The sequence below is a fragment of the Desmodus rotundus genome, chromosome 4, assembly GCF_022682495.2.
Source record: "Desmodus rotundus isolate HL8 chromosome 4, HLdesRot8A.1, whole genome shotgun sequence".
In the NCBI taxonomy this organism is placed as follows: Eukaryota; Metazoa; Chordata; class Mammalia; order Chiroptera; family Phyllostomidae; genus Desmodus; species Desmodus rotundus.
In genome coordinates, this window is record NC_071390.1 from 137,216,275 (window position 1) to 137,242,780 (window position 26,506).

Genomic DNA, 26,506 nt, shown 5'->3' on the forward strand with positions numbered 1-26,506 from the left:
ATTCTTATGCTACTTCCCAGAATAGACCCCAGAGTATATTTTAGCTCTCCTCAGGCTCTACATACATGCAAATATGTGGTAGATACTTTTACTCATTTAGTAACCTGTCCACGAAAAGAAAAGCATCGTGCAGTTTATGTTTCAAAGCACCAGAGTCAGAAAGAGTTGATCCAGGAGCATCGGAAAATCTCTGATGACTTCCTCCCAGCATTCTTGAGTGACAGGTGTATACTCTCCCAAATGCTGCAGAGTCCTGCTTTCCAAAACGTGGTCCCTACAAGATACACGAGCATCATCATCTGGGAGCTGGTTAGAAAGCTAAACTCCTGGGCCTACCAAATTTGAATCTGCATTTTGACAAGATCCCTGGGTGAATCAAAAGTACTGCTGTGGTGGGCATAAGAACGGTAATACCTGGTCCGGGCCCTGTCCTCAGGGACCAGCAGAATTGAACTGGAAGATAAGACATTGAAATTAAGTAGTGTTTCAAGGGTTAACTGAAAAGATAAGGATAATATTCAGAAATGAATAGAGTTTCAAAAAAATTGAACCCTCACTATATTCTAGGAACCATGCTAGAGACCAGAGTCCTAAGAGTTCAAGTTCAAATCACCAATTTGTAAACCTATCAGGATTTTGTATACAAGAGGAACAAGAAATTTGCAGCACTTATGTATGAAGTACTTGGAGACTTTGAACAAAGTACTAAAAGGAATCTGAGGGGAAAGGACTTCTGGCTTCTTGTAGATGCTGCCTGAGTCTGACCTCACAGGTCTGGGGGTGGGGGAGGGGGGATAGAAAGGAGGCAGCTGAGAGGCCATTCCAAGGACAAAAACACAGGTGCAGAAACAAGCAGGGTGTCTGGGGAACAGCAAAGAGTCTCGTTTTGCTGTAGAGAGCTGGACTTTGGTCTGAACACATTAGGAGAGAGACATGGAACAGTTTTAACTACTGTCCCCTGAGTTGGCAGGTGAAGGATTAGGAAAACAGGGGCTTTGCCTTTAAGGAATGGTGTTAAACAAAATTTGAATACATTTTAAGATTTTATTAGCTTTATTCACTGATTCATGAATCAAACAGCATTCAGTCTAGTGGAGAGAAAGGGGCTCTAAAGAGCTGACCAAATAACGACTTTTACAGGCAGAGGCAGCAGGAACAAGGAGGCCACTCTGGGTGAACAAATGGCTTGGTCACTGCAAAGTCACTTTCCTTCGGGGCTGGCAGGGGTCTCTCAGGCAGGTCGCCACACTGGGGCTGCCCTTGCAGGTTTCAGATGCCATTTCTGGGAGGGCCCGGACTGTAGTTAAGTCTCTGTTTGGTGGTAGGCAGCTTCATTTTGAGCCCATGGTCTTGTTTTGCACAATTTCCCCTCTTTGATCAGACTCTCAGCCTAGCTGAGAGATGTGATCAAAATTTAAGGCATTAGCACTACTCCCATCTACTGCTCTGGAGCTCACTGGTGTGTTCAGTGATCTTACGTAGCTGAGTCTCAACTTCCCCAAAGTGTCAATCCAGGTGCAGAAGGGGTGTTGGTCACAGCAGCCTGTGGGACAGGACTTAAAAGATGGTAACCACGCAGGCCAGTGAAACTTAAGGGTCTGTAGACCGCACAGGTGGTTTTATCCTGGTAGCCTTGCCTCGCATCCCTGTCTTTGGATACGGAGCCTGGATACAGTTTCCCGAGTCTGGGTTGCTAACCAGAGAGAGGGAGATGGATCTGCTGGGCTAGGGACTCTGACACAATAGAGGAGGCTGAGTGTGCCCCAGAAGGACTGAAACTAAGGGAGAATTTGGGACCAGCAGAACTAGAGAATCACCAGCATCACAGCAAACCCAGCTGTTGCATGGAGGTTAGATAACCACCCTTTGCAATGGCCTGAGATACAGGAACCATAGTGTTATCTTTCCAGGCCAGGGAAGGCAAAAGAGGTGGACCAAAGAATCATAAAGAATCCTAGTGTAAGAATTAGGGAAAAAATAGAGGGAAGGAGGAATAGAAAGAAATGTTCTTGATCTGACATCGTGGGGGGAAGTTATCTACTCTGATGTCAGCGACTTTTTCCCCAGTTTGATTGTGAGGTCTCTAGCTTTTGCACAGGACCAGAGGTCAGGTGAGCCTTGCTCACCTGTGAAATGTGCACCCACAGTTCGACACCTTGTGACTTGACAGTGGTGTCAGCTGTCAGGAGTTCCTGGTATGCCCTTTGCTAAAGATCAGACCAGAGTTCACTGTAATGGAACTGACAGGGCAATGTGATTATTTCTGTGATGTACAACATCTTCCGATAATAACTGGAATTGTGATAATACCAGAACATATCAGTCATACTTCTAGGAATTTCATAAAGTTTGTAGAATGTACGGATAAGAAGTCTAATCCTTAGAATCTTTAATTGCTAGTGAAAACTAAGAAGTAATTGCGAACTGTTTGCTACATTAATATTCTGTGGCTGGCAAACTTGTAATTATTACATTTCTTAACTTTTTGAAGTATGTTCTCCCTCACAGTAATATTTTTCAGTGTGCCAAAAACCATGTCAACTGACAGACCTGGCACTGCAGACACCTGGGAGCGCCGGCTCTGGGAAGAATTCTCACCCTTTGCCGGCTTCTGCCAGTTTTCCCAGGACCCAGTCTGCAGACTCCACACATTGCAGGCTCCAGAGCGAGTAGGGTTTAAAGTAGAGAGTGCAACCCTGGCATCTCCCAGAATTTGGCAAGGTTTTCCATTGATTTTTGTTTTCCTGCAACTGTTTTAAGGGGAAAACTGGTAGCAGTTTACTGCAAAATCCCTCAGAGTCCCATCAACCTTGAGAGGGACCCATTGGGGGCATCTGTACCGCCATAGACTCGGCAGACTTTTGTTCAGGTCTTACAGTCTCTTTAGAGTGGAAAGGCAGTGCGGACGAGATCGGTAGTGTACAGGGTGGTATGGCCGTCGACTGGAAAGGCAGTTCAGAGCAATGAGACTGAGTACTCAGGTAAAGGAGGGTAGAGGAGTGTAGTAGGAGTCATGTCAGCCCTATGGTCTTTTAAGTACCTCTGTGTCTTTAATTTGTATTAGTCTTTTGCAGTGAATCTTTCAGTGAAGCTACTTTGTAATCTAGAAGCCTTTTGGAGGTATTTGCGTAACAATTAAAATAGGTATCCCATTCTGTGCAGGAGCCCTTACTTTCAAGTGCATAACTTAAATTAATGCTGTGGTCTAATTGGAACACTCCCATGATGGCTGTTAATCCATATAAGAGGTAAACTGAAGTAGGTCAAAGGGACAGAAATTGATTTTTATTCAGGGATAGCAGAGGAATTGCAATTCTGGAAATGCACTATATAGCAAGCTACAGGTGAGTCCGTTGAGGGTTTAGGGTGGGCTGTATTTATGGGCAAGGAATGAAAAGGGGGCAGGAGGATCCAGCCAGAGTCTAAACAGTAAATTCATTGGCTTGAGGATAGACAGAGATTCCTGGCAGACGTTCCCTTGTCGGGAGATAAGTCTTGGTCTTCTGTTAACCAGGCAGGAAACGGGTCTCCCAGTTCTTAAGTTCTGCTTTTCCGAGGACACCTGTGTGGAATTTCCAATTAATAGCCTCCGGTTCCACTTCAGGTTGAAATCCTTTCCCATTTCTCCTCTTGATCAAGAGCTTTTGCAGAAAGTATCACTGATCAACCATGTCATCTAGGGGTTGTTTTCCTTGTTTGGTTTTTTTTTCCCCCTTGACCAAAGACGTCGTTACATGTAGTACATGTTCTTTGGAGCAGAGAAGGGTCACCCACAGATGTCTAGTCCCATGGAAGAGGGAAATGGCAAGTGGGATTTCATGGGCATCATTGGAACAACAAATGTCTACAACCAGACTGTGTATTTGGATCAGAGTAGCTGAGTCAGGGGAACAAGCAAGTCCAGACTTGGGGATAAGCAGGCTTGGTGGTTGGGGATTTGAGAAGAGCTGTGAATTCCTGTAAGATAAGGTTATTTCGTGTATAAGCCTGTGTTGGCCATCTCCATTTTGTCCCTGACATAAGTACCTCCGCTTTAGTGTGGGTCTACAGTTCCACTTTTTGATCAAGTCTGTTACGGGGTGTTGCTCACTCAGTTTATCACTAGGTATTTCTTCCGCATGGACCCCACCCATTTCATTTATTTCTCTCCACCACGCCACGACTAGACGTCTTCCTTCAGGGTGAGAGTAGTTTTGGGGTTGCTAGCAACTAAAAAAGGCCACATTTGAACAACTTCCAATAATGGATCAGAGTTTGTTATTTTTACAAAGACAACTGAGTACTTTAAAAGTCAAAATAAAATGACAAATAGGATAGAAAAATCAAATTGTAACCCTGAGCCCAATCCTATTGGTAACGAGCTGAATAAATCAAAATTACAAGATGAGTCAGATTGTGCTTGACCTTGAATTTTATGTAATTGAATCTGAAGTTTCCCAAAAAGTGTACCCAAGTACAAGTGGCGCCGACTATAGACACCTGCTTGTTTAGGAAGAGGTAGTCAAGGGCTGTTCTGTTGTCAGGACAGCGTTAGCTAGGGATTCTAGGCGTTTCTATTGGGCAGCTAAGACTTTAGTGTAGAGTCAGCGATGTTTCCAAGGGTGAAAGGGTTTAGTGATCACAGCCTCGTTTTGTACTCATTTCTCACCAGACGAGTAGGGATCTATCTGCCCAAGGAAGTGAGTCCTGAACGCCCCTGGTAAGTCCTACCTTAACTTGATAGAAATCCAGGAGAGCTGACTAGTGAGGTATCTGTTTGCTATGGACAGGTTGGAGACACTTAGGGGGATAGTACGTAACCTAAGAAGCATTGCCCAGTTATGTGCCAGCCTAGGAATAGCTTAGGGTTTTAGTGTACCTGGGAAGTAAACCTCTTAGCCTAAAATTCCTTGCAAAGGTGGATGCTGCTGGCAAGGTTTTGTCATCATTGGGGCAGGTATGAGTTAGGTAATCATAAGAACTTGGGGGTCGCAAGTGTACTACGGTATGCATAGGTATTTTTGTCTAACTGGGAAAGTATAATTATAATCAGAGAGAGGGAAAAAAAAAAGATGCACAGGCAGCAAAAGTACCCACTGTAGCTGACACTGAAGGGAATTAGGGTATTGTTGATGGTGGCATTAGGGATAGAAGAAAAACCAGGTACAGGAAGGACCAGGGTGTCCTACATCACAGGAGATACGGAGTTTTAGGTGGCAAATCCAGCAGCCTGGAAGGTTACCGCCCTTGGCTGTCACACGGGAGATACAGACAAGGGCATTACATATACATACAAGATGAAGGACCAAGGGAAAACAGCAAATAGGAGCAAAAAAGAGAAAAAAGTAGAAGAGTCCATCTCCTTCCTTGTGATTTTCATAGTAAAGGAGAACAGTGTTAGAAAGCAAGCTTTTAAGTTCTGCAGGCCTGGTCAAGGGTGTGTTTGGGACAGCTGTCCACATCCAACGCTGCTCGCTCTGGCTGTTCGAACACCTTGAGTTTGAGATCGCTGATGGCTTTTCTGGTCCCTGTAGGTCTTGTGACTCCTTAAATTAGAGATAGATGCCTTCAAGTTTAGCTGCACAGGAATTGGTCAGCAGTACCAGGAAAAGTCTTTCCACCACAGGAAGAGGGAGTCCTTTAAGTTTATGACTTTTTCAGGAGTGGTATTCTGCAGAAAGTAGGTCATGAGGGGAATCAGATGTCAGGGTGTATTCTTGTTCAGCACAGGCTTCTTAAACTTTTGAGAGATGTTTCTGGAAGGAGAGAACAGGTAACTAGCAATGTTTCATAGGTCCCATTGTGCAACGTGATGATCAGAGTATGGGGAAGGAGGCAGATGCAAGGCCCTGTAGGGTGCTATTTTGCAGGGAGCAAGCTTACGTTTTTCAAAAGGAAGAACGACCTTAGATTTTTTGGGCCAGTGACACCACCTTGGTCCAGTGATGTTTCTAAGTCTCACAAAATTTTCCTAATTGGGTGTTAATGATGCCACACGAGTCACTGCTACTAGTCCTGAAGACTGAGGATGATACGGGCATTGTAGCCTCTACGTAGCATAGGAACGACTGTACAGAGTTCCTGGTTTGCCTGACCAGTAAAATGAGTTCTGAGGTCACTATGGAGATAAAAAAAATCCTATGTAGGGATGATGTGTTCAAGTAAAATGTCTTTGCTACAAAAAAAAACAGTTGCTTGTCAGCAGGAAAAAGCTCCTGCCCAGTGAGAATCACAGACATGACCAATCCCTATTTGTTCAGCGCTCGTTCTCAACAACTGTGCTTAGGGCGGTCATGAAAATTTCTCAAGATGTTAAACAGCAAACCAACTCTTAAGTTACCTTCCCTGATGACAAATTGTGTAACAGAGATCACAAACTTACTGGACTAGTAAGTCCAGGTAGAATAAAAGTTGTACTTCTGCATTATAGTAAAGCTGGTAACACTGAATACATGCATATTTTAATTAAACCAACCAACTTAAACTAGCTTTTATTTACTAAATATTTACCCTAGATCACACAAACTTGAAAAACATCTGAATTAAGTTTGTATATTTCAGAGCATTTAGGATACTTAATTTGCTAAGTACTTATTTTTCTTTAAGCCAATTAAATAGAGCTCATTTACAAGCTAATTTTGGCAATACCATCCAGAAGTAGAATAGTACACATTTACAATACACCTATATAAACATATAGATGTCAATTTTCATTTAAAAATTTTAGCCTTGAGACAAGTACAATGATGCAAAACTCACTAATTTTTAAAAGAACAGATGGACACAAATGGTGTTTCCGGGAGAAATTTGAAGATTCCATTTCTTCATTTACGCATTAGGTCTCTCAGAGCCAAATTAATACTTAAATGCGTGAAAATCTGTGTGAGGTTGGCAGGTGATCTAGTATTAGTGTCGTGTCTGCTCTGTGACCAACTTACGCTAGCGTGAGTCCTACAGTTAGCTGGCAAGCGCCCTCACAACTTTCAAGTGCTCATCCTGTGGCCATCCGCTTTGCAGCTTGGCTTCTAAGATCCCATTAACCACAGAACTACTATTCCTTTACCTCACGCGCAGTAACCAGCAGTGACCAAAGAGATGGTACTGTGGGCTGGCCAAGAGAAAGCCTTAGGTGCGCACCACCAGCAGTTCCCAAAGTGAAACTGGATGGAACCCAAAGACCTCAACAAATGGGTGCTGTGGACTAACCAAGAGCTAATGACTGTTGCTCTATTAGAGCCTCCCGCCAGTCTAGACTGACCCATTATCTTGGAAGCCAGTTAGACTGCTAACACCACCAAGAGAGCAGAGCTTGGGACTCAGAGGAACTTACCCATGGCCCTCAGAAATGGGGAGAAAAAGAATTCAAAAGGTTCACGGAGACGAGTACCTGTGTTTCTTGTCCATGAAGCCGTGAGATAGCTCCTTCAGGTTCCACCACTGCTACCAAACTGTTAAAGAGCAAAACTCAACTGAGTGCACTTGAAGATCTTTCTGGCTTTGTTCAGTTAAAATGCATCTTAATTCCTTGAGGAATCAAAAATCTTTACAAGAACAGAAATGCAGCACTCAAAGCAATTCAGATCCTGCCTATCCTTTTCAGCAATCCCAAAACCTCCCTTACATGTCTCAAAAGGCTTGCAAAACGTTGTAAAAGACCTGGATTTAGGAAACAATTTTTCCCTGTGCCCTTAAGATACAAATGTTCTGCCTGGTCTTCTCCAGGAGTTCTCCTCTGGGCTATCTCTTTGAAATGCAAACTTCTTCGGGGAGGTAGTTCTTATCAGAAGGGAAAAATTGGAACTAGGCAAGTAAAAAAATCTTAAGTGTCTTCTCCACAAATAGTAACGACAAGTTTTAACCCTCTGAGCAGGTAACCTTAATTTTTTCCAACTTCCAGAACTGATTTGGATCCAACTCTTCTTTCTAAACTAGGGAGTTATGGCTCATGGCAACAGGCAAAGGTGGAGCCAGGGAGCTTGCTAGCTCCCTTTCCATCTCCACCTCCACTCCTGCTACTGTCCTGCCTTCTCCAGGGGAGACTGACCCCCTCGTCCTGTGAAAGCTGCTCGGCCTTGCTTTGGCACATATCCATCTTAGAACCAGTAACTGTGGCTGGAGGAGTCTAGTTGGCCCAGCTGAGATACTTGTCCACCCTTGGTGAGGGTTTGGGGTAACAGCTGACGGAGAGTACCTCCAGAACCACAGGACGTTCCAGAGGGACTCCACCAGGGCGCCAGCCCCACCCGCACCCCCAAGGAATAGCCTATGTCCACTGTGGGGTCCAACCACTTTTTGCCAGAAAAACCTTCCCAGTTCCTCAGGCACAAGGGCAAAAGTCTGTTTTGTCAGGGCAGACAGGGAGTTTGCAAGATGGGTGTAATGCCGTCAGCCATTTCCCACGTAAACACTCTTCTGAGTCTGATATCCATGTCTAGTACGTAATTAAGGAACTTTGTCCCTTTGCATATGAAGCCACATTTAAGCAGAATTAACCGAGGTTCCAGGCACAAGACTCTCAATGAAGCCCACAGTACGCTCACAGATGCCTCAGGATTTTCCAACTTTCATTTTCTTTTTAAGACAGATGAGAAACATTTACAACATCCAGAATGCCTTCATCCAATTATTCCTAGAGAAGTGAGCAAATCAAACAGAAAAGTGGTGACAACTGAATCATTTCAATCATAAACTGTTTCACGAGGCTGCATTTAAGATGCTTTTCTTTGACCCACATTGGGGGCTCTTCCTGTCACCTATCCCAACCCTAACCCTAGCACTAGGTATAGGGAGACAGATCAGCAGGGGAGAGAATCTTCTGACAGTTTATGGAATGTTCTTAGGGGGTTTCCAAGTAGATCTTTCTGCCCCTAATTGGCATATGCTCCGGGGAGGTCCAAGGTGAAAATCCAGCCTTAACCACATACAGATCTACTAACTCACAGTCACAGCCCAATGTCATTCACAGGAACGTTATTCAAAAACTGAAGGCTGGGTTAAATGCCTAGAGGTTTCATCCCTTCAGGAATCAGCACAAATGAAAATACACTACTAGTAAGAGCAAAAAACACAAGAATGAGCACATAAGTCACTGCAGACCACACCACAACTGTAGAAACAGAGTGCCCAAGTCAGCGTCCAGCAGCCAGCAGGCCTGGGGGACAGAACGTGGGACTCCAACTCAGGCCGTATGGGCTGCTCCCTGCTGACTAGCCAGCCTCAAGGGGCCTTCTGGGCAAATTCCAACCTTTATCTTGCCCTGAAAGCGCTAGCTACCATAGAGAGGGGCTATTTTTCCTGAAAATGAGTCCTAGTGATGATTATCAGTTTCAACATACATGTCTGTGAGCACTTGATATGTAAAAATCCATTCTACTCAATCCACATAGTGATGCCTACCTTTTAAAAAATATATATTTTAAGATTTATCTATTTTTAGAGAGGGGGCAGAGAGGGTGAAAGAGAGGGAGAGAAACATCCATCTTGCACAGGTCCCACCTGGGGACCACCATGCAACCCAGGCATGTGCCCTGACTGCGAACTGAACCAACGGCCTTTTGCTTTATGGAATGATGCCCAACCTACTGAGCCACGCAGGTCAGGGCGAGGTCTTATATTTTCTATGTACTTTCCTGTATATTTTCAATGTACCTTTTTTATAATCACAACACTTATTATTTAAAATAGCTCTGATTCAAAGTTTTTAAAAATTGAATTCAAAATATGACTTCAGTTTCACTACGGGAAAACCTGACATTTTAAATATGCTTCTAGGACATAGTAAAAATCTGGTGAAATCTGGTCAGCCCCAGGGTCCCAGGGAGGACAACCCAAAGGAACTGTTCTGTGGAAGAGGAATCCTGAGGGATCCAGCCCAATGGGTTCTGTGCCACTGGGGCACAGGGGAGCTCTGAAAGCTCCCCAGAGTCAAAGACACCTCAGACCAATTACACCAGCACCTCTGGAGTGTGGCCCGCACCTGAGTATTTTTGAGATTCCCCAAGTGATTCCAGCATGCAGCCCAGGTGAATAAGGAAGCATTAGCTCCACTTCCCTCCTTTCAGAGATGTTTAAGGTTTAGGTCCTCTTTTCGTGGATTATGTCAGCCCACAAAAACCTTCTATCTACTCAGCGCTGCATCAGGCCCAGGTCCTCGTGGCCAGGGAAAGCTACTGATCTGTATGAAACCCTGCTTAAGTAAGCACGCACTTCTGAATGCAGGCAGGTAAATGCCATTCCCCACTAACCACCTTCTCTCCTTGGATTCCCTGCAGGAGCTACAGTGATAGCTGTTTCCTGGATTCCTCCCTCTACCCAGAACTAGCTGACGTCCAGTGGTGCGGGCAGGAGAAAGCCAAGCCCGGGACCCTCGTGTGAGCCAGCGGCCTCAATCTGACCGCATCAATGCCATTCTGAGATCACCTCACTGCCTCTCATTTGCCTTACCCAGACGCACTGTCACCCTGCACCAGCTTCGACCCTCAGCACTTTTATTCTCCTGTCTCCGCATCCCCTCACTCAAAAAACTGACTGAGGAGACATTCTGGAAGGTTCCGGTCCCACTGTGTGTCCCCTGGCTCTCTTGCCTACAGAGAGCCAGGAACCTATCCTCAATGGCACCTTGGTGGCTTCCCCCTGCCATGACAGCCCCCTGGCCAGGAACCATCAGGGAAGCTGGCTGGCATCCCATTCGTGTGGACAAGCAGCATGTACAGAAAACAGGAAAGGAGACTTACATACAGGGTGACCCAGAAAGACTATTAAACTGTGGCCAGCCTGCCACCTGGAGGCCAATCCAGCACTTCAAGAAGAGGATGCCTGGTGGGAATGTCTAGTTGACACCTGACATATTCCTTGGAGGGGAGGGGGAGGTAATGAAAAATGAAAAAGGAAGCTTAACATGTCAGAGATACATCAGAGGATCACAATCAGTTCTATGCTGCCAAAGATTTAAAAAAATAAAAACAAATAAGAGGGGCCAAGAGGAAGACATTCTTTGTGCAATGAAATACCCTCCAAATTCTAAACTGCTACAACACACACACATCAAAGTCAACCATTTGTACATTGTTTCCCCTCTCTATCCCTCTCCCTTAACGTTCACCTTCTCTGTCAGTGGAGAGCCTGAGAAACTGAGCTGATGTGCTGGTAAAGTCGGCAGGGCCTTGGCTGGCGTGGCTGACTCAGAGTTCTGCGAGTCTGGACGTGACGCGGAGCAGACCTGTGGGGAGCAGCGGAGTGTACTGTTAGCCCTGTCTGTACTCGGGACACAAAGCTGCTTTCCTCTTGGGGTTTGTAGGAAACACAAGGTGGTGATGCCAAAAGTGGTTCTCTCAGTAAAACAACCAGTAAACTGCATCCTGTTTTTACGCACAAGGTGTTTCATTTTACTTTTTATGGGAAACCAAGGGAAAAGCACATTGCAATTCATTCAAATGTTTAACTGTTGTGGCTCATTTTATGTTTGTTAGCACTTGTGTGACAAAGAGCTCAGATCCGACTTTGGTTACCAATGTGTCACTTACTCAAAACACCCAACTATGCCCTTAGGTAGAAAGATTTTACTCCTGTGTCTACTAGGCAAAGCAGGGTCGAAAACAATACCAGCTCCCGGGGCCCATACACTTACAACAGCGTCAGCCACCTTGATGTACCACGTTTGCCTGCAGGTACCAAAAGAAGAAAGAAGAGCAAAAGCAAGGTGGGGGAGCTGCACGTTTACATGTGTTTAAGCTATGCTTAATACACAACTGGAAAGCCATCGATCTTCAAAAGGCCTCAGAACTACTTTTATAATAATAACAAGTGCACACTCTTAGTTGGGTTATTCAAAATGGCACAAACACGGTCTCCACAGAGGTGGTATGCTGTGCTTACTAGCGCAAGTGGGGCGGGGTGGGGGGTATTTTTTTCTCACTTGTAATGACTTCCTAAGGAAAAAGCATTGGACAGCCAGAGACAGGAGCCAGGGTAGGGGTAGTTTCATGGGACAGCAGGACTGAAGTTAGCTTTAGCGTAAAAAGAAAAATCTGTTATTTAAGTACGTGTAATCCAAGAATAACAAGAGACTCCACCAGACCAGGAGGGCATGGATGGGCATTAAGCAAAATAACCAACCATGGTGCGCCCTCTGCTGCAGCTGGCCAAGCACATGGACTCACAGCAGGCTGGGACTGGCTGGACGATTCAGGACCTGGTCTGTGAGGCTGGGTTGATAACACCAGCTTATGGAAGGGCTTAATATTCCTATCACACTTTAGGGGTGAACCCAGAAGGATAAATAAAACTGGTTTTAATGTAATTAAGTGGTTCTGAGGATTGATTGGGGGGGGGGGGGGTGCTGTGTTTTTGTTCCTCTTATTTTGATGGTAAAAGTACAAACAGCAGGTTTTTTCCCTTCCCAATTTGGAAACATTATACATGGGGTCAATTTTCTTTCTCCCAAAAGCTGATATGTGGATAATCGAACTGAGCTATGTGCCAACAGGAAAAGTCAAAAGGGAAAAGTTACACAATCGGTACAGGAGTTTGACATCAAGACTAAAGTCAATCAGGTCAAGCTTTTAGCCCAACTGGGTTACAAGGAATGAGAGATGAAAATTCTTTCTCAACACCTGGGTTCTGGATGCTGGGAGCAGAAAGGAGTGGAGTAGGAGGGGGATTACAGGTCAGACAAACATCACAATAGTCTGGTAGTAAAGACAGATTAAGTAAAACAGGTTTTACTGTTTAGCTGCGTTCAGTTACTACAAAGTGTACATAAAGTATTAGTCCTTGGAGACTGACATGACTAATGAATAAGCAGTGTGGTGGGAAACAATACAGTTGTACACAGGCACGCACTTGCAAGCTCTTTATAGGCCCTATTTCTTTAAAACAGCAAGATGAACCATGAAGCCCCTGGTCTGATATCAAGTCCCTATTGGATTCTGTGGATACGTGTAAAAATGGGATGTTTAGCCAGAAGACTGGTGAAAACACATCAGACTTTGTTAGACAGGTGGGGTTTTTTATTTTATTATGTGGAGGCGAGTGTTGGAGAAGTTAAAATTCCACTTTGTTTTCATTCAGTATTAGTTTAGTTCTAAATACAGCAAACCCCATCCTGGTGCTATCAGATGACCAGTTACTGCTTAGTCAACTAGGTGTAAAGGTTTTCATACACATTAATGTCAACAGTTTATTACAAGTTGTGTAAAATAGACTCTAGTTTAATAATGGGGAAAAAAGGATTAGGTTGCTCCTGAAACTGACTGTAGAGCATGTAAAATGATTTTACTGGATTCTGTTCAACTGTAATCAATGAAAAGATGTATGTTGTAGACAAAGTTGCAGAATTAAAAAGAAATCTGCTTTTAATTTATTCTTTTTGTATTAAGAATTTGTATAGTACCTTTACATTTTGCAAAACAGTGTTGTCAACACTTATTAAAGCATTTTCAAAATGAAGAGCTCTCAGTTGCTTCTTGGAGATTTTGTTTGTTTCTAAGTGGTAAATACTTAGGCATGCTCTGGAAATCAGGAACTCGGGTACTGTGTCCTTGCCAGGCTTAAAGTAAATCTACAGATGCTGCTCTTTTTATTAAATTTCTTTTACATTTTATTTTTTAATTACAGTTTGCATGCAACATTATTTTGTATTAGTTTCAGGTATACAGCATGGTGGTTAGTCAATCCTATACTTTACAAAGTGTTCCCCTCGACATTTCAGGTACCGCAGTATGGGTGACTCTACTTCCTGTGCTTTACATCCCTGTGACTACTTCGTTATCAGCAACCTACACTTCCTGACCCCTTCTCTCTTTTCTCACCTCGCCCTCAACTGTCCTCCCCTCTGGCACCCATCAGTCTGTTCTCTGTATCTGTAAATCTGTTTCTGTTTTGTTTATTTATTTTGTTCTTAGATTCCACATGTAAGTGGAATCATATGGTGTCTGTCTGACTTATTTCACTTAGCACAGTACCCTCTAGGTCCACCCATGCTGTTGCAAATGGTAAGATTTTACTCTTTTCTATGACCGAATATTATTGTACATACATACTACAGCTTTTATATCCACTTGTCTGTTGTACAGATACTATTCTTATTGCCTTGCCTGATGTTGTAGACGAAAACTTAGTACATTTAGAAGATGCTAATTCTTACTCTATTTTCATGTTGTTACTTAGACAAAGATAATACATTCTCAATTGTGTATTTCTCCTACTCCATACAAGGATGTGAAATTAGAGATCAAGTCTTTCTCAGGGTGCTATTTTAGTATTTGTATCGCTCTTCATTACAAATAGTTACCTATGTGTGCCAGGCACAGGGCACTGTTCCCACTGAACAGCCCTGGTGAAGAAACACTGAGGAAGGAGGGACCCTGGGCTAAGGTCAGCCTCAGTCTGTCTCCCTGTGGTCCCCGGTTCTGTGTAGGATGCACAGGGCCAATCAGGGACATAGGCAGGATGTTCAGGGTCTTTACCTCCACTGCTGTCCACCCCTGTGCTCATATCACAGCTCAAACTCTGCAGGTACGAAAAGTCCCATGTTCACAGGCAAAAAGGTAACTGGCTGACTTCAGCCAAGAGACTTTCTGCAATTGAATCCCTACCTCTTAACCTAAGACAACATACATCTCCCCACTAGCAGGAAACTAGAATGTCACAGCCAAGTACATCCCTGAATGGAAGAGCCCTCCCCAGATGGAAAGCCCTTGCTGAAGCATCTGCCACCAGGGTGGGCTAACCCCTGCCAAAAACTAAAGTAATCCACTGAGAATGCAAAGCATGTCTGGAAGTGAGCCCATTAAGACAGCATTTTATACTTCCTAAAGCCTCTTGGGAAAGCAACCAGGGCCCCTGTATCTCAAGATAATCTATATTCATTTCAAACAAACAGGGATCTTCTACAAGTCTTTAAAAGTAAATATGTCACAGCTCAGGAAATAAATCTAGTATCACATGAAAGCAATTTATACAGAGCAAGATGGGGCTTTCCATTTCTTCCCCACCCCTTCCTACCTTTCACCACACACACCCCACTGCCCCCTTATACAGTGCCAACAAGGCAGTTCCAAACAGTTATCTTGGTTATTAGAGAACACAAAAGAAAACACCAAAGCCTAGGAGAAAGCATTAGATATAGCCAGGCCTTTTCTTCCACAAAACCAGTTCAAGAAAGCTCAGACATAAAATTCTCTCTAAAAAGAGCAGTATCAGAAAACCACAGATGAGGGCTAGCAAGCAGACACCGGCCCACAGCTGAAGTCACTCATTGCATGTTCTGTGCTGCGTCCAGTCTTCAAAAGCTTCTGGTCTGAAGAATTAGACAAGCAGGCACATGACCACAACACAGGGGGCAATCGAGTTGTCAACACTGAACAGAAGAGACTGAAATGAGTCCCAGGGGTAAGAGATCAACAAGTGTGTAAACAGGATCTCTCACTGACTCTTCATTCAAGGAGGTAACTGGTCAAAGAGACGGCAGAGAAAAGCTGGAAGAACCCGCAGAGCTACAACCTCTTTGGCCCGGGACAAGGCCATGCTCCCAGCACAGTCAGTATCTATTCAGGCAGGAGCTGGGGGGCCAGGATTGCAGTTCAGGAGTGTGAACAGTGAGCGGATTATTTGACACAGCTCACTCATTTCTAGTTGCCCCGAAGATTTTTTTTTATCCGAAACTTATTTCCTCTTCATAAATTCCATCAAACTAAAATTATCCTTTTATTTCCCATTCATTCATCAACTTTATCAAACTCACTCCAATCATGCTTTCGTTCCCCCTGTTCTACCAAAACCACTCTTGTCAAGGTCAAGGATGACCCCCACAAGGCCAAACTCCATCTGTTTTCACTTCATGTGACTTACCAGTTGAGCCCTCTCGCACACAGCCTCTCACTCTTAAGAGCTTCCTTCTCTGGAACATTTCCTTCCCTTGGACCCCAGGTTTTCCTCCATTGAGTACAGGACTCCTTTCCAATCCCCCTGGGAGTTTTCCTTCACTTCCCTGACTTCTTAGCAGTGGAATGACCCAGGGCTCAGTTCCTGGGCTCCTTTTCCTCTTTATCCACAGTCACGCCTCCTGTAGCTCTCATGTCATCTCATGGTTTTAAAAGCCATCTCTATGCTGATGGCAGCTACACTTATCCCTACACCCTGGACCTCCTCTCTGAAACTTGTACTTCCTACTGCCTACTCAACATCTCCACAGATGTCTAACACGCTCATGTGTGCAAAACTGAATCTCACCCTCGCGGCCCAGCTGCTGTATTAATGATCTTCCTCGGCTCGGGTACGGGCAGCTCCGGCCTTCCAGTGCCTGGGCCGGAAATCTTGGCCTCATCCATGACTGCTTTCTGTCTCTCATGCCTCACGTCTGCAGCGAAACAAATGAATGTAAAATCCCTGCATTTAAGAGATTTATATGATATTTTGGGGTAGGAGGTCGAGGGCCAGAGAAAAGAAAAGGTAAATTATATAAGGTAGTATAAAGTGGTAAGAACGCAGGGACAGAGGAAGATTTAGCTTCTGACAAGCGGGAGGAATACGTTTTCCTCCAAGTCAGGCAAGAAAAGCTGCTGGCAGGTATGGAAGTGCAAAGAGGCCTTAGGCTTGCTCTCGACTCACCCTGCTGTGAGATCAGATAGGCGAGACCACTCTCCGGGCGAGAGGGGCAAGGGGTGGTAGGGTCAGGATGGAGCGGCATCGCCAGGACTAAGTTACACAACAGAAGAGCCCGAGAGGAAATAAAGATGGAGGACGTCCTCCAGGCCTCACTTAGGGCCAAGCTGCCACTGGGCACTTGGTGGCTGTGAATTCCCTCCCAGCACTTACTAGCCATGGCAGGGGAGGGGACGGGTGGAATGACACAGGCTTAGGTTTCATAGTGTGGCGTGGCAGAGGGACAAAAGGGTAGACAGTAGAAGGTCCCGGTGAGAGAGTGACTGAAAATGATGACAACGACTTCTAGAGGGACTAGACAGAAAGTGAAGCCAGAAAGTGCTGATAAAGCATCAAACAGAGGAATAAACAGGATGCCTTGAAGATGCAGAGAAACAACAGAACTGAAATAAAGGAGTGAGGGAGCAAGGGCAGGGCTTCGTGACCGGACAGTAGGTAAATACTCGTTTTCCCATAACCTTGGCTATTCCCGTGTGGAGCGAACCACACAATCTAATAACTGAAACATGGAAAATCCCTCTGCCATGCTGACACATGCTAGTGAATGTCAATCTGAGCTTGGGGTTGCTGGAATGAGCACCCGGGTCTCATTCGCTTTGTGCAGGAGCTGCGAATCTGGCTGCCTATTTCATTGGAGACCAAACCCGCACCAATTATTTTAACAGAGATTAAAAAAAAATTGTTAACCAGATTGTAAAGAGGTGACAGAGCAAAAGGAGGACAGCGAGATGTCACAGAGATGATAAGCACAGGAAGCAGCTACTGCTCTTAGGCATGGGAAACAAAGACAAGGGATTATTAGGAAGTAGGAGCTTGTAGGTGGCAGCCTGAGGAGCTGAGAGTCAGACCTGAGGAGTGGATGCTGCTCTGCTGGCACCTGCGCCTTGGGACCTTAGCAGGACCCTAGAGCCAGGTTCAAACCTCCATAGAGGGGGCACTGTCTGACAGTACTGTGATCTTCGAGTGTGACAACAAAATTGTACAAGTGTGGAAAACTGTGAAGTGGCACCAACTCCTCCTCCAGGAAGTAGCTGTTATCAATGGGCTGCAGAACCAAGGCTGTAGCATCGCTACTAGGGACAGAGCTAACACAGAGCAGCAGAGCCCTTCTTCCTTCCTCTGGTTCCAATCTCTCGTATGCTTACTACTGGTGGAACCGCCTCACAAAGCGGCAGCCAGCAAAGGAGAAACGTGGCCTGCCAGCAGCGCCTCATCACCAAGCAGAGTGTGGACGGTGCAGTGGGAGCTGAGAGAGAAGAACGTCACAGCAAGCACCCGCCGACCAGCAGTCTAGCTGGTGTTTCACCTGAGTTGTGGCTGGTCAACTCACTAGTGGTTCCCACGTTCCTAGTCAAAACACAAGCTCAATGGCTCTAAAATCTGCTATCATATAAAGGACAGGCCAATTTCCAGATTTTAGATTAAAACATTTTTTTATAAAGTACAAAAAACACATGTAGTGTTCTGGCCCATGTTAGTGTAATGTGACTCACTGTCTTAGAAGGAACTGTAGTAATAACAAGTCAAAACATATCAAGACACTTCCCCCAAATGATAAAATTGCAATTATGTATTTTCTCATATATCTGTTATATTCATGACAGATTAAGAGGACAGTTTACTCCTCTCACAGCCATTTCTTACTCTCAGGGAAATTTGAAAATAACACCTAAAAAGTGCATGGGATATGGTAAAGGCTCAGGTATTGAATGAATGAATGAATGAATGAATAAATGAGTTTACTCCAGACTACGTAAAAGACTGATCATGAAGTCCTCCCAGGCGATACTCAGCCATCAGCAGCAAATGCAAGGTCTCTGTTTCTATCACAAAAATCAAACTCTTCCTTAATTAAAATCTCATTATTCCTATTAGCTTCCCTATTAGCGTCCCTTTGCTCTCCCAGACTTGCCACTGTTATAGGAGAGGGCTGTAATTTTTTTACTGCTTCCAGTGTTATCTTCGAACAAAATATTTTGAAATCTATTTTTCTAACAATTTTCCAAATATATATACACAAATATATATATTTGCTTAGCATGTTTAAAATTCTTTAATTTTCAAGGTCATGCACTTCTATTTGTGTGTTTGTTATTAAATGCAGGCACCATTTGATGCATTAATCTCAGCCATTGTCTCAAGTTCACAAGAATCATCTAAAATGGTATCTAATGGCATTCCTAAAACTTTAGACAATATTATTACTACCATGGAATGCAGTCACTGGGTCCCAAGGATTTAACTAGATGCTGTTTACTGAAACTGAACATCATCAAATCCTTCCCCATTCCACTGCGTTCTCCCACATTTCAATATATTGCTCATTCTTGTTACCAAACCTGACTCATATCTTTTAAACTATTAAATTAAATATTAACATTCCCTGAATTTTGAGGTGACCTTTCTCTCCTGCTATCCTTTTTATACAGAAGAACACACCTCCTGGGCCTTTTAGCACCTTATGTGATTAAAGGGTTTGTAAATAAATGTTCACACTTTTTGAAATATGTCGTTTTCTTCTTAATATTTTTTCTCTATTCCAAAAAGTTGTTGCTATTTCTTTTAATTATTTGGGAGAAATGATTAAGCCTTCTTTTTTACTTTTGTCACATACCTATTTATAGAGTTCCTCAGTTTGCTTAAATTTCTTTTTCAATCTACCTTTGAGGAAAGATATTATTTGCTTTTTGTTAGGAATTTTGAGCTTTTCTGAAGTGAAGACTTTTCTACACATTATCCTCTCTATCCCAGAGTCTCTTTCCTAATTGAAGACTTAAAATAGAGAAAAATGGAGGTCATCAGATGAGCTCTTCCTAAATCTCTCCTCCACCAGAAATGTCTCAGTGGCCACACAGGTCCTTTCTCGCTCCCTGCTTTCCTATCTTCCGGAAGCTAATCCATCCCTGCTCTGGAGTGCACCCACTTCTGCCTGTGTGGGGGGCCTCGCTTTGCCATTCTCCCTTCTCCTCTAACTTCATCCTCTTTTTACTCCTCCATTACCTCTTACTCTTTAACATATAAATATGCTCCCTTTCTTTCATATTAAAATAGAAAGCCCTAGCAGTCTATCTCCCTCTAACTACTACCACATCTCTCTTTCTCAGCCAAATGTTTGGGAAGAGACGCCCTCCATTGCTGGCTTCACTTTCTCACGTCCTACTCACTCCTCACTCACTGCCCGCCATCCTGCCGGCACACACCTCCAGTCATCCAGCTGCCACAGCCGACGGCGTTTGCAGCTGTCCTGCCCTCCCCACAACATTGGACTGTGTGTAGGGAGTTATGTGTGGAGTGCCCATCAGCCTGGCACTGGGGCAGGTGCTGCTGTAACAGAAATGAAAGGTAGATGTGATCCCTCATGGGGCTCAATGGGTCAGGCACTCCCGAAAATACTCAGGTTTATTTATTTCCACTGCTCACCTTTACAGGTTTCACTGAAATGCTACTTAAATCTCCCTATTCTCCAAGTCCCCTTTTTTTCCCTTATACATAACTTTTCAAAGCAATCACCTCTACACTCAAGGCTTCAATTACTTTATATACTCTAATGACAATACAATTTTTCAATATTTTCATTTAACAGTTTTATTTTACATTGGATGCCTCATTTACTAAAACCATAGATTCCAAGTTGCTCTACAAAAGCAATCACCAAAAAAGTGATATTCTTAGCATATCAACTGTAAGAAATAACTTTCCTAATAACTTTTTATTGGTCTGATGAGAGGAGGAAGATTCAGGCTGGGAAAAAGCATGAAGGAAACTTCGGAAGCTGCTAGAAATGTTCTATATTTAGATCTTGTTTTACATCTTGATACAAACTACACATATCAAGAATCATTGAGCTCTGCAATTAAGATTATGGCATTTCACACACTGCACTGGTTTATAAATGAGGTGTTTGGGGAACACAGACACAGGCCGCGTCTGCACTACAGCTGCAGGGGTGAGTGGTTGCAACAGAGGCGTAGGATCCTTTAAGAAAAGGTTTGCCGACACCAGACTGAAACGTCAAATAGTATCTTTAAACTGTCCATTTTTCTTAGGATAATTCAAATCAACCTCACCTAAATACCAAAGAACAAAGAGATTCATAGAACAGCTTAGAAAATCACTCAGTTAAAGTAACTAAGAATTTCATAAAACTCTAACACGGGGCGGCAGCCTTCTCCAGCCTTGAGCTGCACTATGGGCTTAATGACACACATCACACATTAAGATTTTATTTGGTCTGACACAGTGTTAATTGTTTAAAATTCGGTCCTAATATTTTCAAAATAGGAGTGTCCACTTAAAATAAAATCCTCCAAGATTTGGCTGCTCAAAAAAAGGAAGATGGAAAAACACATTCCTACAAGGAAACAATGGGCTGCAGTGACTCCAACAACACGGAGCCTCAGCATTGGCTGACAGGTCACACTGTGCGGGCGCCGCCCACTTTTCTTACAGCTGCATTGACAGGAAATGAAATGCGGCTGCTGTGAGTGCCTGCGGGAAAAGTGGGAACACAAAAGTCAGATGTTCCTTGATGGGCAGCTCACTTGTTACCTGACTGTCCAGGGCATGCAAATCCACAACTTTAGATGTAAGCAATGGCCTCTAGGACAATGGCAGAAAAGAACCAGAGCAATCCAAGGGCCAGAAGGACCAGACAGGGCATAGGTAACTCGAAACTTGCAAACACCACGTTGTAGGGACCTCCCCCACCTCTTCCAAAGTGGCTCTATTCCTACCTCGGGTAATTCTGCCTAGTAAAGAGATTCTTCACACTATTTGTGCAACCTCTGTGAGTCTGTATTTATTTCAAAATTAAATGTTAAATAAAAGCATTTCCTTACACTGATTAGAAATCTGTCTTCCTTCCTGTAAATCAGTCTGTAACCACATACTATATGGCAAGTTTAATCCCTCTTCCACCAGAAAGCTCTTCCATTATCTATAACTCTCTTGCCCAGATCCCTGCCAAGAGTCTCCTTTCTCAAGGACTCTCTTGTCCTATAGAGCAGGGGTCCCCAACCTCCAGAGGCCTGTGGAATGGTACCACTCAGAGCCTGTTAGGAACCAGGCCAAACAGCAGGAGGTGAGCTTGAATGTCCTGAAACCGTTCCCCCACCCCCAGTCTGTGGAAAAATTATCTTCCATGAAACTGGTCCCTGGAGCCAAAAATGTTGGGGACTGCTGCTATAGAGTATTCATTCAATCAGCAAACACTCACTGAGCACCCACTGTAAGTGTAGGGCATTCTAGACTCTGGGAGTATAGCAGTGAACTATGTTCTTGCTTTGTGGAACCAACACTAAATTTTTATGTCTAATAATGTAACAAGCTGCCATTAGACTTCCCAGTGGCCATATATTACTAATTTTATCACTTATAGCCCACTAAATTCCGAAATTCTTCTTCTTATACATTGCTCAGATGTATGCTCAAACAACTAGGTTATTGGATCCAAATTTCTTTATTTGCTAAATGTTGTATTTTTAGAATCTGCCCTTTTCTTCAGTCTGTCAAGACCTTCTTGTATATCAGTTTCTTTTCTACCTCTTAGCACCCGCCATATACATTCTACTATCTTGTTGTCTATAAATCTGATAAATATACCTCTCTGCATAATCATCTGAATAGGTCACTAAAATGTTGACCAGGACAGTACTGCGGTCACTAAGAACCTATGACATATGTCACTAGCATGCACCCAAGTTGACATGGATTCATCACTCAGCACTCCATGGCTTCCCTCACTCAATAAGCTGTGAGTCACCTAACTGTATTATCATGTCTAAATTCGTCCACAAAGAGATTATTTGGTTTAGGCCAAACACCTTCCCAAAGTTCACATATGGTACATTCACCAATTTTTCCCAATGATCTTGGAGGGAAAAACAATTTCTTTTTTTAATGTGGACATTCCCTATTCACCATGTAAAGACAACAGTGTGGGAACTGCCTGAGTGAGCTTGTGTGTGTGTGTGTGTATGTGTGTGTATAGGCTTGGTGGAGGGGGCTAAGGGGCAAAAATTAGGACAACTGTAACAGCATAAACAATAAAATATTAAATTTTTTAAAATGAGAAGGTAACAGTTAAAAGGGATGAACTACTGAAAGAGAATAGGCCAGTATGTAACTTCCAATATAAACCAGAAAGCTTTAAAAATAAATGTTAGGTATACTTTTAAAAAGAAAATCAGTTTATAAGGAGGTACCATTTCTTTTTAAAAATGCACTTTAGTTAAGACAATTTATATAATTATATAAGCTTTTTCTACATACTGTACTTTGAACAGGGTATAGCTGAACACTAACAGATTTTCACTGGAAACTGTTTTCTATTGTTAAAGTCAAATAATTTTTCCTACTAAAAGTTTTTTTGCCTTCAATACATTCACTGGTGGTATTTTAAAAAGTGGAAATGTTCTAAAATTTCCATAACTATATTAGAACTCTGCAAATTCTGCCATTTATTCAGAAAACCAGGTTAAAATCATTTTTTAAAATGCTAATATATGTGAATAAAGCATAACATAAATTAACATTCAGCACTTAGAATTGAAATACAAACAAAAAGATAATTCATGAATATGGTAATGACTGTTCTCTGGCACAAAATCTGAAAGCACTTTATGCATTTTAAGTAAATTTTCAATTTTAAGTTAACTTCCAGAGTATCATCTTCCAGCTTTAGAATGAACATTCAGCAAAAGTCATTATACAGCCATAGCCTGGGATTCTCCATAATTTGGCAAAAGCTAAGAATACAGCTGATTTTTTTTCTCACTAAGCAGCAAAATTTAACCTGTAACAAGTTCACACAAGTCCATGCAAGGCATGTATAATACAACTAAGAAAATAAGCTAAAAGCACTTCAGACCTATTCATGTAGAGAAGTGTTGTTTTATGCTACTTAAAAATTATGTTCATTAAGGAAGGACAGATAAAGTGCTTCTCAGATAAGGTCAAGTTCAAGGAGTTCATCATCATTAAGCCCTTATTATATGAAATGTTAAGGGGATTTATCTAAAAAAAAGAAGATAAAAAATATGAACAGTAAAATGACAGCAAGCTCACAGTTAATAACAACCACACCTAAAACAAAAACAAAAGCAAACTAAGCCAACAACTAGAACAGGAACAGAACCACAGAAATGGAGATCACATGGAGGGTTGTCAGTAGGGGAGTGGGAGGGCGAGAGAGAGGGGAAGGTACAGAGAATAAGTAGCATAAATGGTAGGTAGAAAATAGACAGGGGGAAGGTAAGAATAGTGTAGGAAATGTAGAAGCCAAAGAACTTAAAAGTATGACCCATGGACATGAACTATAGGGGGGGAATGTGGGAGGGAGGGGGTGGGCAGGATGGAGTGGAGTGAAGGGGGGAAATGGGACAACTGTAATAACATAATCAATAAATATATTTAAAAATAAATAAATAAAAATAAAAAATTTAAAAATTATGTTCATTAAAACCAAATCTTTATTAATTTATACCTTTTATCCTAGTAGATATTAAATCTACCTAGAAAGTAACAAAATGAGATTTACTGTAAAATACTTTAAATTTGCTGCTCTTCACTAAACCCCCAAAGCAAACACAATAGTCTTATTTCAATGCTAAGGGAACTAAAAGCACAACCCTTCACCCTGTCTTACAACATATATAAAACTCAAAAGGGTTTACAAGAATGGACTCCCCCCAAACTGGAATTATCTTCTGGAGGGCAGGCCCCTTGTAGTACAAACTTCCTCCCCAGGTGAGTGTTCTAGGAGCCCATCTATATCAGTGTACCAGCTGATGTTGGGTGTGAGAGGCTGTGTTCGGCTTCAGTGAATTTTTTTTTTTAAGACACTTTCGATAGGTTTGCCCATTTCATGATGGGTGACTTACAAGTGCACCTACCCACACTGTGCTGAGTGAGTGTTCAGCAGTTTCTGACCAACAATGGCATGACCCCCATGCCCCACCCTCCCTATTCACCTGATCTCACCCCAGGAACATTTTTTGTTTCCCCAATGAGAAAAGTCCTCAAAGGGAAACGTTTTACTGATGTGGAAGAGGTGAAACAAATAAACAAAAAATGGCAGAAGCACTAAAAGGCAACAAAACTGATGAGTTCAAAATCTGTTTCAAGCAGTGCAAAAAAAAAAAGGCTCGATAGGTATATTGCATCAAATGGAGAGTACTTTGAAGGTGACTGAAGTTTAAACTTGTAGGAATAAATACACATTTTTTATAAATAAATTCTAGGCATTTTTTTGTCTCTCCTTGTATTTTATTTAGTGAAGATGTCTTAACACAAGTATTTATAAGAAGTGGAGTTACATCCTATGATGCTATATCTTATTTGCCACAGTTCTTTTGCTCTCAAAATATACAGTTTTGGAATTGGAGAATGTTAAGCTCCAGAGAAATGTCTTCCCTCCAAGCTGCTTACCTGAATATATTTCCACTCTGTTTCACCATTTAGAACACGTGCAAAGTCTTGGAGAACGTCTTTTCCCTACCAGTTCTGGCATGGACAGTGACACGAGTGCGCCAAGGGCATGTCCAATGGCCACCTGAAGATAAGCATCATTAGCCTAAAAAGAAAGATTAAGAAGAGATCAGAAAATTTGAAATATTGTGTTGATCCAAATTTTCATTTCAAGTATTTCACTGCTCTTTATGGTGTAATTTTCATTCCCCTTATTCGAACAAAAGAAATTAAAATATGGGATGACTGCGTGCCCTGCCCAGACCACAAATGTCCATGGAAAAACAGAAACCAAAGCTAACCTTGTGAGTAAAACGATAAACATTCCTCTGCAGCCTTTGTGCACTGGATATTACTGCGTTTTGATCTGGAATTACCAGGCAGGTAATTTGATGTACTGACAGCAACTCTAGTTTGGATCTCCTTTCTACCTGGTCTTCCTCACAGGTGGCCACACAGACACAGAGGTTGACTAGTTCCTCACAATCCAACCTGAAACGGTGCCCACACCCCGCTCAGCAGTCAGACCTCTGACAGCAGCGGGGGCTCTGCACGCTGGGGCTATTATATAGGGCCCACTGCGGGGATGTAAACAGAGAATAAATATGGGCCATTGAGTCAAAGAGCTCGAGGATGGGATCGGTTCACTCTGGCCCTCCAAACCTCCCACCTGCCAAAAACCTTAAAATAAAAGCTGTAAAACATAAAGACAGAAACAATAAAGGCAAATGGCTCTTTTTCTAAACCAAGCCTGGCAACTTGTGAGGAAGGAAAAGAGGAAGAAAAACAAAATACAGAGCAAGGAAATTCTAAGAGACCCTGAGGGTTTCAGAGAAGCCTGTATAGCCAGGCCTCAAAGAGATTTTAATAAAAAAAGTAGCTCTACTCAATTTTTTAAAGCTTAATTTCTAAAGGGCATATATACATTTTTATCACTGATCCCCATGTGTGTAGACTTTAAGAATGGATATTAACTGATAAAATTTCCAATATTTAGATTCCCTAAATTTCCAAAGAAAGCTCTCCAAACAGTTTATTAAGGTTTCTTGGTTCTTTGTGCAGTTTATACAACATAAACCTTCACCTGATTCTCATATATGAGGATGAGAAACGTAACAAGAGGAAAGGCAGGTGACCTGAGTTCTTTTGCAGTGACAGGGGCCTTATCCCTCCATTCCAATGCTGTCCTTGGTAAGCAGCATGCAACTAACAGAAACCACCTCAGAATAAAATTTATAGCCATAAAAACAAAAACATCTTCCTTGATAAAACTAACTGGCTCCTGTACAGAGGGAGTAAAAACAATACTTTAGCCTCATCGGCATGAGGCTGTGACCAAGGAGACCACCCAGTCACCCGGGAAGGCCAGCGGTCCCTTCTGAGCACGGACACGCAGAGC

At 42.9% G+C, this 26,506-nt stretch overlaps 1 protein-coding gene and 1 long non-coding RNA gene across 7 annotated transcripts in view; one reads left to right on the plus strand and one right to left on the minus strand.

Annotated features, from left to right (window-relative positions):
• Positions 1-13,425, plus strand: part of FRMD4A (FERM domain containing 4A) — a 445,706-nt gene extending 432,281 nt beyond the window's left edge. For all 4 annotated transcript variants that reach the window (XM_053922092.2, XM_045183617.3, XM_045183619.3 and 1 more), the window contains exon 23: positions 10,251-13,425. In XM_053922092.2, the coding sequence (XP_053778067.1) occupies positions 10,251-10,353 (103 nt within the window). In that variant the 3' untranslated portion in view covers positions 10,354-13,425. The remainder of the gene's footprint in view (positions 1-10,250) is intronic.
• The window catches only part of LOC112318792 (uncharacterized), a 37,780-nt gene continuing 14,537 nt past the window's right edge, over positions 3,264-26,506 (minus strand). For 2 of the 3 annotated variants that reach the window (XR_008426588.2, XR_002976260.4), the window contains exons 4-7: positions 25,069-25,213; positions 11,081-11,197; positions 7,367-7,427; positions 3,264-5,735 (exon numbers count right to left, since the gene is read on the minus strand). This is a non-coding gene — a long non-coding RNA (uncharacterized lncRNA). Of the gene's footprint in view, positions 5,736-7,366; positions 7,428-11,080; positions 11,198-16,209; positions 16,337-25,068; positions 25,214-26,506 lie in introns of all 3 variants that reach the window. The other variant, XR_006653240.3, reaches the window with a different exon arrangement.